Raw genomic sequence first — 20,788 nt, forward strand, 5'->3', positions numbered from 1 at the left:
CCGATCTTCCCCTCTCCCCCTCCGATCTTCCACTCCCCCCGCCTCCCCCCTCAGCGTTGCAGCTCCTGCCGGCAGCCAGCCTGTCAATCAGGGGGCTGCTGGGCTCGAAACCCGGAAAGAACTTTAATTACCATCGATTACATTGCGATCGCGTCGGAAACGGTAACTTTTTAAATTCCGGTTTGCCACGCGCACCTTCACCACCCCCCCCCCCCCCCCCCCCCGCCTGCTGCCAACCCGCCACCATTTCAAAATTAAGACCTAGACCTAGGTGTTTTCCCAGAGCTTATGATTTTTTTAAATTGATGTTCCCGTGTAGGTAAGTGCATCTGTCATTCAAATGGACTGTTGGTTTGGCTCTGTTCTTTTTTTAAAAAAATGTTGAAGCATTGAAAATTATATCTTTTATAATATAATTTCTTGCGTCATTCATTTACATTGAAACTTTGTCCACATTGAACCATTGGTCAAATTTCTTCTTGGCTAAGTGTTTACATCTTTCTTTCCTTCTTTCTAATTATTTTCTAATTTGGTGAATAAAGTATAACAAATCATATTGTGCAATCATATTTTGCTTTTAAGGACTACATAAATACCAACAACAGCTTGCATTTATATAGCGCCTTTAACGGAGTAAAACATCCCAAGGCGCTTCACTGGTGCGTTATCAAACAAAATTTGACACCGAGCCACATAAGGAGATATCAGGACAGGTGCCAAAAGCTTGGTCAAAGTGGTAGGTTTTAAGGTGCGTCTTAAAGAAGGAGAGAGAGGTAAAGAGGCGGAGAGGTTTAGGGAGGGAATTCCAGAGCTTAGGGCCTGGGCAGCTGAAGGCACGGCCGCCAATAGTGAAGCAATTAAATTCAGGAATGTGCAAGAGGACAGAATTGGAGGAGCGCAGAGATCTCGGAGGGTTGTAGGGCTGGAGGAGATTACAGAGATAGGGAGGGGGCGAGGCCATGAAGAGAATTGAAAACAAGGATGAGAATTTTTAAATCGAGGTGTTGCCGAACCGGGAGCCAATGTAGGTCAGCGAGCACAGGGGTGATGGGTGAACGGGCCTTGGTGCGAGTTAGGATACAGGCAGCAGAGTTTTGGATGAGCTCAAGTTTATGGAGTGTGGAAGATGGGAGGCCGGCCAGGGAACATTGGAATAGTCAAGTCTAGAGGTAACAAAGACATGGATGAGGGTTTCAGCAGCCGATGAGTTGAGGCGGAGGGAGAAGGGCAATGTTACGGAGGCGGAAGTAGGCGGCCTTGGTGATGGAGTCTCTGAAGAAATCCTGAGAAAGTTGCCAGAACAGGCTCCCACCCATTATATAACCCTAAAAATAACACATAACATAACGAACGCACATACATTTCAACAGTCCAGAGAGAAAAAAATGGCAAACTCATGAACTTAGCCACCTATTTTCCAGTTGCTCCAACAACTCTTCCTCTTCTCCACCCACCCTTACCCACCATGAACATCATAGGCCTGTGGTAATCTTTCTCCTGATAATTAATGACTCAAGCTGTTATGCTGAAGTTTGACTTTCTGAGACAATCAATTGCACTACAACATTAACAAGTCGCCACGCGGCTCAATATCCATCATGCTACAAGAGTACAATTGCACTGTAAGATAGATGCAACATGTTAAAGATCTGGACTACAACTGCGAGAAGCCAGTGCTTGCTATTAAACTTCCTACTTCCTCCATCCCATATAAATGAACATCCCAGATGCTCCCTCTGTCATCTTCTCTTCCAGTCTACAAGTTGTGTTCAGTCCACTCTCACTGTATATACAAACCCCACTCCTCCTACTCCTCCATGATATGAACATTTTTGCCTTGAGCACCATATCCTGCTCCAGCCCCACACTTCACTATTTGTTCCCTCCCCTCCCTCCTGTACTCAGACACTCCCTAGATTTCACTGCTCAAACCCTCATTTTTTCAAATGCATTGGATACACTAATTGCTTTAATTAAACAAAAAGAAACTTAATCATAATTTATGCTGCAAATAGGTAAGCACATTATTTAGAAGCCTATGCACAGTTTGTACATATAAAGATTTTGCAGCAGGAAACATTTCAAGGAACAGATCAATTTTAATTCCATTTATTTTAGATGCGAGCAATGCCAGGGAAGATCAGCTAGTTTATGTAAATGGTTTTTTTTATTCGTTCATGGGATGTGGGCATCACTGGTGAGGCCAGCATTTATTGCCCATCCCTAATTGCCCTTGAGAAGGTGGTGGTGAGCCGCCTTCTTGAACCGCTGCAGTCCGTGTGGTGAAGGTTCTCCCACAGTGCTGTTAGGAAGGGAATTCCAGGAATTTGACCCAGCGACGATAAAGGAACGGCGATATATTTCCAAGTCAGGATGGTGTGTGACTTGGAGGGGAACATGCAGGTGGTGTTGTTCCCATGTGCCTGCTGCCTTTGTCTTTCTAGGTGGTAGAGGTCGCGGGTTTGGGAGGTGCTGTCAAAGAAGCCTTGGCGCGTTGCTGCAGTGCATCCTGTGGATGGTACACACTGCAGCCACAGTGCGCTGGTGGTGAAGGGAGTGAATGTTTAGGGTGGTGGATGGGGTGCCAGTCAAGCGGGCTGCTTTGTCCTGGTTGGTGTCGAGCATCTTGAGTGTTGTTGGAGCTGCACTCATCCAGGCAAGTGGAGAGTATTCCATCACACTCCTGACTTGTGCCTTGTAGATGGTGGAAAGACTTTGGGGAATCAGGAGGTGAGTCACTCGCCGCAGAATACCCAGCCTCTGACTTGCTCTTGTAGCCACAGTATTTATATGGCTGGTCCAGTTAAGTTTCTGGTCAATGGTGACCCCCAGGATGTTGATGGTAGGGGATTCGGCGATGGTAATGCCGTTGAATGTCAAGGGGAGGTGGTTAGACACTCTCGTTGGAGATGGTCATTGCCTGGCACTTGTCTGGCGCGAATGTTATTTGCCACTTATCAGCCCAAGGTCTTGCTGCATGTGAGCACGGACTGTTTCATTATCTGAGGGGTTGCGAATGGAACTGAACACTGTGCAATCATCAGCGAACATCCCCATTTCTGACCTTACGATGGAGGGAAGGTCATTGATGAAGCAGCTGAAGATGGTTGGGCCTAGGACACATACCCTGAGGAACATCCTGCAGCAATGTCCTGGGGCTGAGATGATTGGCCTCCAACATCTACTACCATCTTCCTTTATGCTCGGTATGACTCCAGCCACTGGAGAGTTTTCCCCCTGATTCCCATTGACTTCAATTTTACTAGGGCTCCTTGGTGCCACACTCGGTCAAATGCTGCCTTGATGTCAAGGGCAGTCACTCTCACCTCACCTCTGGAATTCAGCTCTTTTGTCCATGTTTGGACCAAGGCTGTAATGAGGTCTGGAGCCGAGTGGTCCTGGCAGAAGCCAAACTGAGCATCGGTGAGCAGGTTATTGGTGAGTAAGTGCCACTTGATAGCACTGTCGACGACACCTTCCATCACTTTGCTGATGATTGAGAGTGGACTGATGGGGCGCTAATTGGCCGGATTGGATTTGTCCTGCTTTTTGTATACAGGCTAGTTCTGGAGCACAAGTCTTCAGCACTACAGCCGGGATGTTGTCAGAGCCCATAGCCTTTGCTGTATTCAGTGCACTCAGCCATTTCTTGATATCACGTAGAGTGAATTGAATTGGCTGAAGACTGGCTTCTGTGATGGTGGGGATATCAGGAGGAGGCCGAGAAGGATCATCCACTCGGCTGAAGATGGTTGCAAATGCTTCAGCCTTGTCTTTTGCACTCACGTGCTGGACTCCGCCATCATTGAGGATGGAGATGTTTACAGAGCCTCCTCCTCCCGTTAGTTGTTTAATTGTCCACCACCATTCACGACTGGATGTGGCAGGACTGCAGAGCTTTGATCTGATCCGTTGGTTGTGGAATTGCTTTAGCTCTGTCTATAGCACGTTGCTTCTGCTGTTTAGCGTGCATGTAGTCCTGAGTTGTAGCTTCACCAGGTTTGGCACCTCATTTTTAGGTACACCTGGTGCTGCTCCTGGCATGCTCTTCTCCACTCCTCATTGAACCAGGGTTGATCCCCTTGCTTGTTGGCAATGGTAGAGTGAGGAATATGCCGGGCCATGAGGTTACAGATTGTGCTGGAATACAATTCTGCTGCTGCTGATGGCCCCCAGCACCTCATGGATGCCCAGTTTTGGGCTGCTAGATCTGTTCTGAATCTATCCCATTTAGCACAGTGATAGTGCCACACTACACATTGGATGGTGTCTTCAGTGCAAAGACGGGACTTCGTCTCCACGAGGACTGCGCGGTGGTCAACTCCTACCAATACTGTCATGGACAGATGCATCTGCAACAGGTGGATTGGTGAGGACGAGGTCAAATAGGTTTTTCCCCTCGTGTTGGTTCGCTCACCACTGCTGCAGGCCCAGTCTGGCAGCTATGTCCTTCAGGACTTGGCCAGCTCGGTCAGTAATGGTGCTACCGAGCCACTCTTGGTGATGGACATTGAAGTCCCCCACCCAGAGTACATTCTGTGCCCTTGCTACCCTCAGTCTTTCTCCAAGTGGTGTTGAACATGGAGGAGGACGGTAGGTGGTAATCAGCAGGAAGTTTCCTTGCTTATGTTTGACCTGATACCATGAGATTTCATGGGGTCCGGAGTCAATGTTGAGGACTACCATGGCCACTACCCTCCTGACTGTATATCACTGTACCACCACCTCTGGTCGGTCCTGCCAGTGGGACCGGACATACCCAGTGATGGTAATGGAAGAGTCCGGGACGTTGGCTGAAAGGTATGATGCTGTGAGTATGGCTCTGTCAGGCTGTTGCTTGACTAGTCTGTGGTACAGCTCTCCCCATTTTGGCACAAGTCCCCAGATGTTAGTGAGGAGGACTTTACAGGGTGGACTGGGCTTGGTTTACCTTTGTTTTGTCCAGTGGTCCGTCCAGTTTTATTCTTATTATGACTTTTTTTTTTAAGTGAGATTGTACAACTGAGTGGCTTGCTAGGCCATTTCAGAGGAATCAACCACATTGCTGTGGGTCTGGAGTCACATATAGGCCAGACCAGGTAAGGACAGCAGGTTTCCTTTCCTAAAGTACATTTAGTGAACCAGATGGGTTTTTATGACAATCCGGTAGTTTCATGGCCACCATTACTGATACTAGTTTTTTTTAATTCCAGGTTTTATTTAATTAATTGAATTTAAATTCCCCAGCTGCTATAGCCAGATTTGAACTCATGACTCTGGATTACTAGTCCACTAACATAACCACTATGCTACTGTCCCCATGGGTATCAATATTAAAAGGTCAATTAAGTATTTGAATGTCAGGAAAATAAAACTGGGAGAACTTGTCCTGCCTTTAATTTTTGATTTTTTTTCCTCCATCAGATTATTCACTGGCTGTGTGGTTTGTCTGTCTCTGGCTCTTTTGATCTTATCCTGGAATTCATCCTTGGTAAGAAGGGTCTATTTAAGAGTAAATTCTAAGGATTGTTATTTTGGTGATAAAACCTAATACCAACTCCTCCAAAATGGATTTGAGAGATCACAGATTGTAATCCATCTGTTGTTTAAAAAAATTGATTATGATGTAAAGCAAAGACAATATCAAGAAGTATAATCAATGGTTCTGTGATATGTGACTTCCGCAATGTTAATGTTGTAATACTTGTAAACTGGGTCAGGTATGTAATGCTGAACAAATCTGTACATTTTCCCAGTGCTCCACTTATGACAGGAAAACATTGTTTTCTCTTTTTACTTGTAACTTTATTATTAAAGCATGCATTATGTGTCAGTTGTGGCTCAGTGGGTAGCACTCTCACCTTTGCATTAGAAGGTTGTGGGTTCAAGTCCCACCCCAGAGACTTGAGTGTAAAATCTAGGCTGTCACTCCAGTGCAGCACTGAGGGAGTACTGCATTGTTGGAGGTGCTATCTTTCAGATGAGCAGTTAAACCAAGGCCCTCTCAGGTGGATGGAAAAGATCCTGCAGCACTATTTTGAAGAAGAGGAGTCCTCCCCGGTGTCCTGGCCAATATTTATCCCTCAACCAACATCACCAAAAAGAATAGATTATCTGGCCATTATTAAATTGCTGTTTGTGGGACCTTGCTGTGTGCAATTTGACTGCCTCGTTTCCTACATTACGACAGTGACTACACATCAAAAATACTTCATTGGCTGTAAAGCACTTTGGGACGTCCTGAGGATGTGAAAAACGCTACATAAATACAAGTCTTTCTTTATTGGCTCAGAATTTATTTATAAAAACTTCTTTGTACAAAAATCCTTGATGATGATTTATTCAATTTGCTGTATTTCTCCAGTTCAGTTGATTTAATCTAGTTTTCGGAGTATTTATTTATAGATAATATAACGACATTTAGGGGCATGTTTTCTCACTTTCTTGTGTAACACAAGAAGCAAGCTGAGTCCAATGACTGAGAACAGGATTATCTTTCCTCAGCAAGCCCGATAATATACTCATGTGAATATGTAATAATTCCTGTTCATAGAGTTTGGGAAAGCATTTCACTGTAATTCACTGCCCAAAAGACCCTAGTTACTCTTGCAAAGTCCTAAGTCATTTTGCATTATAGCCCATTGGCGGTGGTAGAGATTTTTAAAAATACAGACTGACAGATGAGAGACTGTGTTGCTCTTCTTAAACCTACTTCCAGTCTGTAATAAGCCTGCTGGAGTCCATCATTTACTTAATTTGATTATAATTCACTTCCACCTATCAAATGTTCTTTCTTCAAATTTTCTATTGTAAATTTATTTTGGTATTGTAACTTATGTGAGACCTGCAAATGAACAGTGTAACATCACTCTGGATCGATGTTTTCACTTAAGTGTGAAAAGATTTTACTGAAGTGAGTGGACTCCACAATCAATGACTAATTACTTTCCAGTGTTTCTTGAGTTTGTATGAACATTATGGTAAACATTATGGTAAATAATGTTGCAGATCTGAAAAAAAAACTTGTCTCCATATTTTACTTCATGCAGATAATTTTTTAATAAATTGTACAAATGTTTTGTTCTGTAGTAAAACTTTTATCTGCGTTCAAAATGAATTTGTTTCAGGTACTTTGTACAGGAAAGCAATCTCAGAAACAAACACCATGGATAAACTGCTACCATACTCATCCTTGTTGAACTGGGACGGGGTAAGACTAATCTTGCATATATTTAAAAAAAAATTAAAACTGTTTTTGAAAATTTGCAGATGCAAGTTTGTTCTGTTTAAACATAGGAAGCTAGACATTCTTTCCAATTCTCAATAGGAAATTCCTGGAGTAACTTACGGAACAGAAAATATTTCACAGCCTGTTTTTAGAGAAAAGGTGAGACTACTGTACAATGCAGTTATAGTGACTGCATTTTTAAAACATTCAATGACTGTTCACAATAGAACCGTAAACATTGGATTGAATTGGATTTCACTCTTTTGTTGCCATCTGTTATATTACGTCTCCCTGTAAGCCATTTAACACTCCCGGTGACTCATTGCAAATATTGAAGTGCTCCCAACGGATCTCCTGCCATAACTTCCGAAAGACTGTCCCTTACCCATAAGAAAACAGTGCCATCATTGGAGAAAACATTTTTATTAATATACATGGAAATAACAGCTAGTATACCAACAAATCCAGAAAAGTACGGAATAAATGTAGAATACAGAATTCTTGAGATGGCTCATGGTGTGCTGTATGCCTGGCCTCGGGTGGACTGAAACATGATGATGTAGACTTCTAGGGTTTGTGAACTCTAGGAGTTTGAAAACCTATGAGTTAGTACTAAAGAATCTTTAATGGCCTCTGGTTAACAATTCCAAATTGTGATTCAGTTCCCAGGAGTCGTTCATATTGCCTGTTAGACTGACAAGTCTTTCTTCTTCCTTGACTCCCCCCCCCCACCGCCGCGCCCCCCCCCCATTACACAAAAAAAGCAAATTTATTTGATTCACTGAAAACTAACCAGATGCTGTAAGTGTACAGGTTAGCAACTTTGAGGGCAAGACGTTGGTATGACTATTATTGTGACTTCAGTGATGTTTGCAACGCTGGAGTTGTATTATATTTGATTGTTTGCTGTCATTTTTTTAATAGTGTGTGCATCCCCTTTCCAGATTCGAAATCTTAAAGGTTTTTGGGAAGAGCTGAACAGGAATGTGGAATCTATGAAGAATTTGGAAAGTTTACATAATCCACGGTACAATAATAGTTCCTTGAGAGTAATCAAAACAAAGCTATTTTCAGAAATGGTAAGAGAATTTTGGTGAGCGTTCATTGTTTTTAATCAGTTTCCTTCAGGAGCTTGTCTAGCTGCCTTTTGAATGTTTGCAGCAAATCTGCACCTACTGCATGAGCTGGCAACTTATTCCAAAGGTCAATGATCCTCTGGAAAGGAAAAACCTCCTGACCTATATTTACATAGCTCGTACGCATGTCCCCAACATGGACCGTTTCCATGTTGTAACTTCCATGTAATTCTATGTAATAAATCATTTTATTGAGTGTTTTTAGCATTTCCTGGCCTCAGAAAATTTATTTGCAACTTTGGTAATGTCACAGCTGTTTTGCAATTTTGTAGCTTGATTCCTGTTTTTATTGAGGAGCAGCTTTTTCCCCTCGGTATATTTTTTTTTAGAAAAAAATGAATTGCTGATTTGTGCCAGTCTCTGATGGAATAGAAGGTACTCATTTTATTTATTTCTGCTGGAATTTTAACTCTTTGTCCAGTGTACTTTAGTGCAGAGGATGGGTTTTCTGATTGGTCCTCTCAACCGGTTGTTATGTTGAGTAATGTGTTGTTAGTACCATCTGACCAGTAGGTGTGAACCCTGTTTGTGTGATCTCTGCTTCATTTACATATTTTGGTTGAACTTCTGGCCCATAATGGAGTTGAGGTTGGGAGTTTGGCAGAGTCGGGGGGGGGGGGGTCACCTGCATTTAAAGGGATGTGACCATGTGTAAACAGTTGAGAATAAAGTTTACTTTAACTTCTGCGTCCCTGGGTTGTAAGCTGTAAATCATCCAGGGATTCTGCACCATGTGCTGTGCAGTGGCCTTTGCTGTTTGGACAGGATTGGACTTGGCTATTGTGTCCCCTGCTGCAGAATAGCATGTCAACATGCACTGTCTAGTCTCACACATAAAGAATGACCACTAGGATAAACTGCTGGAGTGCAGAACTGCATTCAAGTAGACCTTGATGCCTTGAAGAGGGAAAAAAAAGGGAAAAATCCAATTTGATATTCGATAAATGTAATTCAAAGTATAGACCGCACATTGTATTTTTTATGTAACTTATGTAGCGTATGCATAGGAAAATTTGTAAAGGACCAGAAAGAACAGCCAGGGCCAACAATGCTTGCCTCATCCATCAAATTGTGTTGTTCACTGCCAAAATTTGGCAATTCTACTTCCTTGGGAGGCAAACCCATGGGGAATTTTAAAAAACCTGTTGTCAATTTCAGAAAAAAATTCTGGGAAATTCCTTCCTGCATTCCATAAGGCAGTAGAGTAAGTTCCAGTGATGCATTAAAAAACAAACTTGTTAACCTACACATCTTTGATTCGACATCATGTCCTCTATGCTCAGGAACTTTTCAATAACTGCACTATACCCATACTGTACCACGTCTGCCAGTAGCCTGTTGCAAAGGGTCACAATCCTCTGAGAGAAGAAATGCTTCCTGGCATCTAATCTGATTCTCTGCTTATGTACTTCATAAACATACTCATATCCACTTTGAATATATTATTCAAATCCACTACATCCAATCCTTTCATAATTTTGAAAACCTCAGTCACATCCCCTCAGGCCTATGAATGTCCAAGATGAATAACCTAACTGTTTAAGCCTGTACAAGTAAATAAGAAATCTAAATTTAGGTAGAATTCTTGTTGGTGTCTACTGCGCTCCCGCCAGAGTCTCAATATCTATCGCCAGATGTGGGAATTACAAACCAATACTCCCATGTATGGGCCTGCCAAAGTCTTATAACCCAAGTATATTGCTCTTAATTTGTTGTAAAAAAAACTAAGTTTGAATTTGATTTCCAAAGGTGCTTTTTCAATTATTTCAGAATGTAGAAGATCAAAGGGCAATCAAGCACTTCAGAAATATTTTAGAAAATGCCAAAAAGTAAGTGAATTTCTAACTTATTAAGAATATACATGAGGAATGAATTTCCACAAAGGTTCTCTCGCTCATCTGCAGTAAATTTGGCAGGTGAGCTGCAGAAACCCCGAGAAAAAATGGCACTGTTTTCCCAGAGTTTCCGTGGCTCTGCCACTGAAGTTGCAGCAGACAAATGGGAGAACCTCCATGGAAATTCATCCCCAAGATTTCTATTTTATCTTATTGACCGGTCCACTGGCTATTTGAGGGTGCTTAAGTTCTGGTTTAATTTGTGCAGGATTCTTTCAAAAGTGGATACACGGTGCTCAGGTAGGAAAAAATGGATTGATTTTACTTTCATAGAGATTATATATCTCTCAAGATTTCAGTGTCCAATGTGTTGCCTGCTCTCTTTCTCTTCCATGTATCAATGTTGTGTGATTCTTTTTTAAAAAGATTTTCGTGGCAGAACCTCCAACTGTTCTCACCTTGACTTGTATAATACCTGTACTCTAAGGAATCAATTCTTGAATGCCTTGGAAGAAAATGTTTAAAAAGAATAGAGGCATCCTTTCTAAATTATCCCCCTTCCCAAGTGGATGGGGGAGGACTGACTTCTGACCATGTATTTTCTGTGCGCTTACCCACTCTCATTAAGGTCAAAGCTGAGGGGATTTAGCTCAGAACTATAGATATTGAGGAATATCTATAACTGTGGTCATTGGCAGTGCCCCAAGACTTGATGGAAATGTTATGTCAAGAAAGGATAATGTAGGGTGTAAGGTGAACGAGATATTTTGGAGTTTTGCTCTACTTACCTTTTGAGGGACAGGAAAAAAAAAACTTTGCAGGACTTTTGCTCAGGAGATTAGGTGGGTGAAATGCAGTGGATTGTATAGAGTCTGTGGACAGAATGGGTTTGATGAGCAGAATGCCCTTTTTTCTTCTTCCATGCTTTCTTTATATTTTTGTGCTTGAGCTGGTTGGATTTACTAAGGTGCAACCGCATAGAGTTTGGAAGGGACTTCAGGAGATTCTGGAATTTGGAGGGAGGGGTATAACCTATTCCAAAAAATTCAGGAATGGGGAGGCCCCTTTGTTTCTTCTACCCCCTATCCCCTCCCCCAACCAAGTAGATGCAACTATGCTGTTTGGTTACTCCAGTGGGCGAATATCAGCTGTGTTTTGACCATATTACTGATCTGTGACAGTGGTATTGATGTTCAGAGCAAGACGATCCCGTGTGAATTCCATTTTTCTGCTGCAGCAGTCACTGTACAGCTCTGTCTCTGGAGTATGTGCCACACATTGAAACCTACCTTTCTATTTTTATTTTATTTAAGTACAGTAGCTGGCAAAATCAGCAGTAGTTTTGATACCAATCAGCTGGGACCTTTCTACACTGCTCATTTTGAGACTATGTAGTGAATATTGTGTTCAGTTTGTGATGCTCCAGGAATTATATATTCATATCATGCCTTGTGGCAATTAATTTAGAAAAAAAAACTTATAGCAGTTTTTTTTCAGGTTAACAAGTGTTCAACTTTTTTTTAATAACAGAACAGCAAGTGGTTCCCTTGTTTCAGGAAGAAGACTGCCAGCAGATGGTGCTGATAGGACTGGTAAGGAGCCCAGGTGGTGGTGTACACCGTATATTATATGTCGAAATACTGAAGGAGAAAGTAATACAATGCTTGACACTTTTTATTCAAAAATAAAATTGATTCAAGCTTTTCATTTTAAAACAAAAAGCTGTGCTGAAAATTTCTTTTAAGAAGCAATTTATAGTACATGAAAGTTCTCACTCTTATTCTTCATTGACACCCACAGATTTGTTGCCTGAGGCATTTGTCACCTGCCATACTGTATCAAATTTGATGCATACACTAGGACTACAATTTATGTCTTGAAATTGCAGCTCTCCTTTCGCTGATTAATGCATTACAACTTGGTTGAGGATATGCTTGTGAGACATTTGTTCATGGGATGTGGGCGTCGCTGGCGAGGCTGGCATTTATTGCCCATCCCTAATTGCCCTTGAGAAGGTGGTGATGAGCCGCCTTCTTGAGCTGCCGCGGTCCGTATGGTGAAGGTTCTTCCACTGTGCTGTTAGGAAGGGAGTGCCAGGATTTTGACCCAGTATGTAACAGTATCAGCCAGTCTCTAGTTCCCCACCCCACCCCAAGCAAAGTTTGTGGGTTTTTTAAAAACAAAGACCAGAAAAAAACATGGTTGTGACTGAAACAGCAGAAATTTTGATCACATAGTAATAGATTTTGCCTGAGTCTTAACCATCAGCTTGATCTGCTTATCCTTAATTCCCTGGTCCAGTACAGGTAGTCATGCACTATTACTGAGATTATACAAGTACATGGGGGTACAAAAGTTATTAGGTTTCCTCATATAGAGTAATGTGCACAAAACTGGTGGACTATTGACTAGTTACTGTAATAACATTGTTTTATACATTGAATGATTCATTGAAAGAACTTATTGCATGCAGTACAAGTACAGTCCTCACCACTTAAAATGCCCACGTTTAAAATGGTTATCGGCTAAAAAGCAATAACCATTAGCCATTTGCATTAACAATTTCAAATTTGCTGGTTATAGCATTTTAAGTGCTCCATTTATTTTGAGCGGAAACAGCTGTGCTTACTCACCTCGTTAAGTGGGTTGAAGAAAATGTCCCATCTTCCATGGCACATGTGTAAATGACATTCATTAGGTGTTTGGGTTGTTTAAATGGTTGAATTTAGGTGAAGGAGAATTCCATGGGGGAATGACTTGTTTCTGATTGACGGGTCCTGCTCCCTGCTCCTCCAGTTTCCTGATGACTGCGGCTAGGGTGAGGTTGGCGTTGCGGAGCTCGGAGTCCTTGGTCAAATAGTGTATCAGTTTGGCTGAATGCTTCCCCTATACCTTTTGTCCAAGTTACATACCTTTATCACCGAGCTAGTTTCAATTGCACTTAGTAGCCTTGAGTATTACCTTGTATTACATGCCTAATATGATAAGCATCTCTTTACATTCTTCAAAATGCATCATAGCACTACCACGTTATACTGGCCATCACATATAATGGGCAAATCACATTCGTGTGAATGCATCCACTATAAGCAGTGGGGACTGTACTTTTGTTAGAGACCAGTGTCGAGCTGTTCAGCGTTTTGGTTGCAAAAATTAAGATTATTTAATTGTAACTTTTGTTGTTAGTACTTGATAAATAGTGAAAAAAAATGCAAATTAATTGTAATGAATATCTTCATTCCTATAGATGGTTGAGAAACTGAAGGAACATCTACTAAAATATCTTCATCGTGTAGGAAAGAAGATGATTGACCTGATAGCTAACAACTATGTTGTGAACTTGGTTTGTGATGCTTTCGTTACTTTTAACGCTAAGTTGAATACTGATTGGACAGTTACCCGTTATAACGCACTTGGGTATTTTCCTGCGATGTCACAGTTTGGTATTTTAGCACGGCCAATCTGTGTTCAAGTTATTTTGGAGGGGGAAGCAGGAACAGACACAATGTAAAGAGTATTTATATAGGGTAAATTTTCTGATCAGTGGGATTGCAAGGATTAGCAATTGGACACCTAAAGTACTCTTGGCATATTTAACTTTACATAATTTATCATTTGTTTAAAGTAGAATTGCACCATCAACTTTACCACTCTATCAAGTGGGTGAAAAGGGACGATTAGTCTGTGAAGAAGGCCTTAAAAGGGCAGAGGCTCTTTTATGTTGAATATTTTCTGGCATCAGTGAAGGGAATGTTTATGTAGAAACAAAAACAACCAAATGTTGTCTGGAAAATCTCTAGAAAGCTGACTATAATTGAAGCATTTATAAGAGCTAAATAGATCAAGAAGGGATTGAAAGAAGAAATATATAAACTGGGGCTATTAAAATATGAACTCTCATTGCAAAATAGGGGGTGACTAGTCATCCAACTGCAAGTTAAAGAGCCTTGTTGGTAAGTCAATTAAAATTAATGATGGGGATTGCTTTTAGAGTGCCCCAAATACAGTATTTTATGGTTGAAGTTGTACAAGATGAAAGAAAATATGCCAGGGACATCAGCTAGCACCAGAATTGGACTGGCTGCACCTGCTGTTATGCCACTGGCTATATCTGCAAGGCTTGACGTACCTACCTGGCAGTGATCGAGGACAGCTGCTTCCACGTGCTCCAGGTGAGCAGGGTGGTAGGTACAAAGCTGTGCCATCTGCTAGAAGGGCAACTGCAGCCAACCTGAGACATAGCCAGTTGTAGTCCTATGTTCTTAGGTCATCTCCTCCCTCAACATGCCTTCCTCCAGGCTAACAGATTATCCGTAATATCAAGAACATAAGAAATAGGAGCAGGAGTAGGCCATACGGTCCCTTGAGCCCACTCCGCCATTCATTAAAACCAAGGCTGATCTACCTCAATTCCACTTTCCCATCCTATCTCCATAACCCTTGATTCCCTTAATGTTCAAAAATCTATCGATCTCAGTCTTGAATATACTCAACGACTGAGCATCCACAGCCCTCTGGAGTAGAGAATTCCAAAGACTTATAAATTTACCCTCAACAACAGCAGTAACTTTCATTGGAACAGGAGTAGGCCATTCAGCCCCTTGAGCCTGTTCCGCCATTCAATTAGATCATGGCTGATATGTATTCTAACTCCATCTACCCGCATGGTTCCGTAACCCTTAATACCCCTGCCTAACAAAAGTCTATCAATCTAAGTTTTTGAAATTTTCAGTTGCCCTAGTCTCAACAGCTTTTGGGAAAGAGGCTTCCAGATTTCCACTACCCTTTGTGTGAAGAAGTGCTTCCTGACATCATTCCTGAACGTCCTAGATCTAATCTTAAAGTCATGTCCCCTTGTTCTGGACTCCTCTACCAGAGGAAATAGTTTCTCTCTATCTACCCTATCAATTCCTTTAATCATTTTAAACACCTCAGTTAGATCACTCCTTAATCTTCCATACTCAAGGGAATACAAGCCTAGTCTATGCAACCTGTCCTCATATCTTAACCCTTTTAGCCCATGTATCATTCTGGTGAATCTGTGTTGTACCCCTTCCAAGGCCAGTATATCCTTCCTGAAGTGCGATGCCCAGAACTGAATGCAGTACAGGGAAACCTGTACAAACAGACACCTCCAAAAAAACAGACACCTGCAAAAAAGGGACACTCATTGACAGTCCCAAATAATTTACATTGTAAAATATACAAGCTGCACCTTGAAACAACAGACACTGGCAAATTAAGAACTACGGACATCCTTTAATGCACCAAGTCCGTTTACAACTTGAAACATGGGACACGCAGATAAGTGTGAGACGGCAGTGGTTGAGAAAAAGCAGCTTTTGTGTAATAGAGATTTCTTTACCCAGCATCCATAGCGGGAGAGAAACTGCTCTATCTCTGGGATTGAATGCATGCACGGCTCTATCTCTGGGATTGAATGCATGCACGGCTCTATCTCTGGGATTGAATGCATGCACGGCTCTATCCCAGGGATAGAATGGTTTCTCTGCCGCTATGGATGCTGGGTATAGAACTTCTCATTTCATAAGAGCTGGGAACTGTAGTGGGCAACATTAAATGACATTGGGGGAGTCGGGAATCGGGGCTCTGAAATCGAGTGGTGGGGTGAGGAGGGGGACGGGTGGCCTGAAATGGCGTGAGGAAGGGGGGTGGAGCTTGGAGGGGTGGCATGAAATTGCTGGGGGTGGGGAGCAACCTGAAATTGCAGGGAGGGGGGTGGGGGGAGTGACTTGATAACGCATGGTGGGGGGGTCTCAAAAGTTGGGGGGAGAGATGGAGAGAATGGTTTCCCCTCTTTACCTGCTCACGGGTAGCCTTCTGGTTCTTGGAACTTCTCACACAACAGCTGCTGGTGCAAGATACACAACCACAGGGGACCCAACCTTTATAAGGTACAGTAAATCCAATAACATATGTAGAAGTCATGTGATCCAATGTCACTTGATCTGATGTCATGCGATTCGACCTCACATGGTCAGATGTCATGTGGTCAGAACATCACGTGATGATGCCTCCAACCAGAGTTTTAGCAACCCTACTCCACCAGTACATCAGGCCCTGATGAGCTGCTAGCAGCCCCCTACCCACCCCTAAGCACTTCAAACATTAGTAGCTGCAGCACAAGGAGGGAGACGTCCTGGACAGGGGTCTGCAGGATATTAGCCACCCCCCCTCCCCAAATTGGCTAGGATCTCCCAGGCACTCTGGCCCTACAGCGGCCACCTCGCCCTGTGCAGGCTGCCAACATAGCAGATCTTGGGATTTGGACATCCCTCCCTCAATGGGAAAGGACCCCGGGATGGCAATGAACTGGGAAATACAATGAACAAAAAATAAACTGAAACCACATCCCGCTGGCAGGGCTCCAGAATTAGGCACGATCCCAGGTGAGGGTGAAAAAAAGAAGGAACGCTGCCATAGATACAGCCAATCCAGGGAAATTTGGCTCATCTGGTTTACTATACATACAATGACCATTTTTGAAAATAGGGTCACTGCAAATAAAGGACACCTGATGCAAGTCCCTTTGGCGACCTGAATTTACAGGTTTCACTGTACTCTAAATGGGGTCTAACCAGAGCAGTATATCACTGTAACATAACTTCCACTCCTTTGCATTCCAGCCCCCATGAGGTAAGGGCCAACATTCCATTAGCCTTTTAGATTATTTTTTGTACCTGACCACTAGCTTTTAGTGATTTCTGTATTTGGACCCCTAAATCTCCCTGCTCCTCCACAGTTCCTAGCTTCTCACCATTTAGGATATACTCTGATCTATATTTCTTAGCTCCAAAGTGGACAGTGAAATGGATAGGGTTGGTAGGACGAGAGGTAGTGCCTATAAAATTTGTAGGCAGAGTCAGGGTTGATTCTAGCAAGTATGTCTTTTCACTGAGAGTCATTGCTCTCTCAAACAAATTTCCATGACGTGAGGTGCAGGATGACTATGGTCCTTTTCTTAAAAAAAAAGAACTTGACAAGTTTCTGAGATAAGAGAACATTGCCAGGTATAGGGGTAACTAGGTAGTTTAGATTCTGATGCTTCATGGTTTAGAGCTTGCTTGATTGCCTTAGGTGGTCGGTGAAGAATTTTCTGAATTGGCCATACGTTATTCTTGTCTCGACCAAGACCACCTTTGCTGGGGGTGGGTGATTGGTGTTTGAGGTTACACTGTCCACTGCCTGGGCAGTTTGATGGACTTGATGGCTCTTTACACCTTTGTTTTTGTACATTTAATCCTCCCATTTTATGTAGTAGCATCTCTACTTCTCCATTCATCAAACAGGGTTTGGGTGCTGCACCCCTCCATTGCTTGGTCACAGATTCAGTTTCCTGACTCCACCTTTGTTTAATGATCCACTGGTTATTGACAGCAGCTCCTTCTGCTCCACACAGTCTTTGGTCAGTCAACCAAAAATTAATGACCCCACATTGCCTTTAAATGTCAGCTGCAATCCCTTTTAGAGCTACTAATGTGATGGATATTTCTCTATCTCCACTTAGTGAGCTCCCAGCACGAAGTCGAGCCCAGGCCAGGAGCTTCCTGTGTATGTGCAATGAGCGATGGCGTTGAAAGATGTGGTGGGCCTGGCTGTGCACCAATCTTGCTGAAAAATAGCAGGATCATAAAACTTGTGTTTATGTCACTATGTGAAACAATTTTGTGATAAATTATCCTTCCTTTTAGCTTGAATGCATCCGGCAGATTGTAGATAAGATATGGAAAAAATACGGCCTCAACACTCACATCCTGTGCTTGTAAGTGATGGTCATTTTAAATTTGTAGCACCAAGTGTGGCACATTATCAAGTGAAGACTAAGAATATTCATTTTGTTTATGGTAAAATTAACAGTTGGGTATCAAAATTATAGGTCAAGTTTGTTAGAGTTATAATATTGCAACTTTTTTTTAAAAAGTGGAATTTGAAACTTGAGATGCTAAAACGGGAACTTGTAATCCTGATGGTCTGTATACCTGTGTACATGTGTGTTAGATAGGGTTAATCGAAACTTTCCCCTGTGGCTCCTGTAATGTTAACACCAGCTGTGAAGGAAGGCTGTATTTTGGGAGCAGAAGATGATCAGTAAGGGATCAGTTTCATTTTCTTTGTAGAAATTTAATTTAAAACAAACTTCTAAAAAAAAGTACCAGAACAGACATAAACATTTTGTAGCCCACATTTCCTCAATTTCTAAATTGATGTAGAATAAAATAAAGTGCTCATTTAACTCTTGTACAAACATGTGAGCCATCTTATTTGAATCTTACATGATTAATTACTACAATAACTTGCATTTATATAGCACTATTAATGCAGGAGTATATTCCAAGGTGCTTCAGAGGAGCATAATCAGACAAAAATTGACCAAGCCAAAGAAGGGGTGACTAAAAGCTTGGTCAAAGAGGTAGCTTTTAAGGTGGGTCTTAAAGCAGGAGAGAGAGAGAGAGAAGTTTAGGGAAAGAATTCCAGATCTTAAGGCCTGGATGGCTGCAGGCATGGCCGCCAATAGTGAGATGAAGGGAGGCCAGCGTTGGAGCAATGCGGAGTCCTTGGAGGGTCATAGGGCTGGAGGAGGTTGCAGAGATTGTGAGGGGTGAGGCCATGAAGGGATTTGGACACAAGGATGAGAATTTTAAATTTCAATCATTGGTGGACTGGAATGCAGCATAAATCAGCGAGTACAGTGGTTGGTGAATGGGAGCTGGTGGGGGTTAGGATATGGGCAGCAGAGTTTTGGAAGAGCTCAAGCTTATGGAAGGTGGAAGATGGGAGGTGGGCCAGGAGAACATTGGAATAGTTGAGTCTGGAGGTAACAAAAGCATGGATGAGGATTTCAGCAGCAGATGGACTGAGTCAGAGATGGGACATGTTATAGAGGTGAAAGTAGGCAATCTTTGTGGCGGAGGTTCGCAAGATTAGCCCCCAGTGGGTGAGAAGGTTAATGAGTAGAGGATTAATATTAGAGAATTAGTAACATTCTAGCATTGTATTGTTAATGGCATCTTTGTCAACTAGTTTTAGCTTCATTGATTTTATTTTGAGGAGATGGGGGGAGAAGTGTTGGCTAATTTTGATGCATAAACTTTAGAAAACGGTCCTAGCAGAAGAAAATAACTTCTATCCAATAATAAGCCATAGAAACTAAATTTAATGCATGAAATCCCTGTGTGTTACTTGGATCACATACTGAGGATTAAATTGCACTCCAGCAGTGGCACAAAACAGGTGATATTGGATCAGCTGCCCTTTATACACCACATCTGATTTTTCCTTTCATTGAAATCAGACGGTGTGTATAACGAGCGGTCGATCCGCTACCGCCTGTTTTGCGGCACTGTTAAAGTTGAATTTCACCCCATTGTCTTTAATGTTCTTTGTAAATCGAGAAGACTGGTAAATCTTTTTAACACTTCTGCAGGTCCAGCAGAGAGAAAGTACAGTCTGCAGAGTTTGTTGTGTTCCACATGATGAGCCGTGTTTTGGAAGCTGCTGAAAGACTTTGTCTGCCCCTTCCACCAGGTAACATGTAGATTAATAAGCAGAACTCTCAAACTACTTTAGAAAGACCAGTCAATCTCCTGTGGTAGTCTTCAAATGAAACTAGGCTAGAGGACGGGTGGTAATTGGGGTAGGGTGTGCACAAGTAATTCTGTCCATATTTTAAAGTCGTGTTCTTTCTTTATTTTATATTTTTCCATTATCTGTGTCCATATTTCTTATGAAAGCTGCCTATGGAAATTTGTCCCACTGTAATTACATCCTCCTGCCAATAAATGATTAGGCCCATTGTTCTGCTTTGGAATGTTTTAGTGCACATAAATGAATGTCCAGGACTTTTAAAAGAACAGCTTGTTTGATGTTTTTGTATTACATTATTACGTTATTATTAAAGTAAATAACAGTAACAACTTAAATAGTCCCATGAACCTTGATTTGCTCAGAAACAGTCTTTGGAGCCAGTTTTCAATCAGAGCTGGAATAAATGTAATTTGAAATTGTCCTCTTACTACGCACAATTAATCTTTCACATCACTCTCCATATCTCGCAGTTTCAAATAAAGAATTTCTCTTTCCCATCCTAGCCACCACACACGGTGACCTAGAATTCGGGCTTTCCAAATAACACATTGCTGGGCATGAAAGCTAGCAACTCTTGAGTCCCCATTACACAGCCTATCCTGCATCCAGAAAGAAGTTAGAAATCTGAAGTAAAAAACAGAAAATGCTGGAAATATACAGCAGGTCCATAATCATCTGAAAAGAAAAATGGGTAAACCACTTCAGATGGAGGCCTTAATCTGAGGAGTATACCTCTTGCTGTGGCTATAAGGACATTACTGAACCGTGGCAGAATGCAGTCTTTCCCACAGCAAATGGCAAAAATATGTATGGGCCGCTATCCTCACCCATAATGCATTTTTGTGGTACTGACCCTATGTTCAAATAGTTCACTATTTTTTAATAACATTTTATATTGTCTTTACATGCATATACTTATGCAACTTGTTGTTTAGCCCTTCATATTTGACAATGATACTATATCTTGTTGGCCAATCTGGCAGGAGAAAGGAACTGAGTGGATG

The 20,788-nt window shown here is 42.0% G+C and overlaps 1 protein-coding gene across 6 annotated transcripts in view; it reads left to right on the forward strand.

Moving 5' to 3' along the window:
• Positions 1-20,788, forward strand: part of gsap (gamma-secretase activating protein) — a 78,401-nt gene that overhangs the window by 31,521 nt on the left and 26,092 nt on the right. For 5 of the 6 annotated variants that reach the window (XM_068004984.1, XM_068004987.1, XM_068004985.1 and 2 more), the window contains 10 exons: positions 5,404-5,470; positions 7,107-7,189; positions 7,307-7,366; positions 8,152-8,286; positions 10,114-10,172; positions 10,447-10,478; positions 11,709-11,770; positions 13,426-13,521; positions 17,891-17,961; positions 19,624-19,724. In XM_068004984.1, the coding sequence (XP_067861085.1) occupies positions 5,404-5,470; positions 7,107-7,189; positions 7,307-7,366; positions 8,152-8,286; positions 10,114-10,172; positions 10,447-10,478; positions 11,709-11,770; positions 13,426-13,521; positions 17,891-17,961; positions 19,624-19,724 (766 nt within the window). The remainder of the gene's footprint in view (positions 1-5,403; positions 5,471-7,106; positions 7,190-7,306; positions 7,367-8,151; positions 8,287-10,113; positions 10,173-10,446; positions 10,479-11,708; positions 11,771-13,425; positions 13,522-17,890; positions 17,962-19,623; positions 19,725-20,788) is intronic. The other variant, XM_068004986.1, reaches the window with a different exon arrangement.

This window comes from Heptranchias perlo, chromosome 24 (genome assembly GCF_035084215.1).
Source record: "Heptranchias perlo isolate sHepPer1 chromosome 24, sHepPer1.hap1, whole genome shotgun sequence".
Classification (NCBI taxonomy): Eukaryota; Metazoa; Chordata; class Chondrichthyes; order Hexanchiformes; family Hexanchidae; genus Heptranchias; species Heptranchias perlo.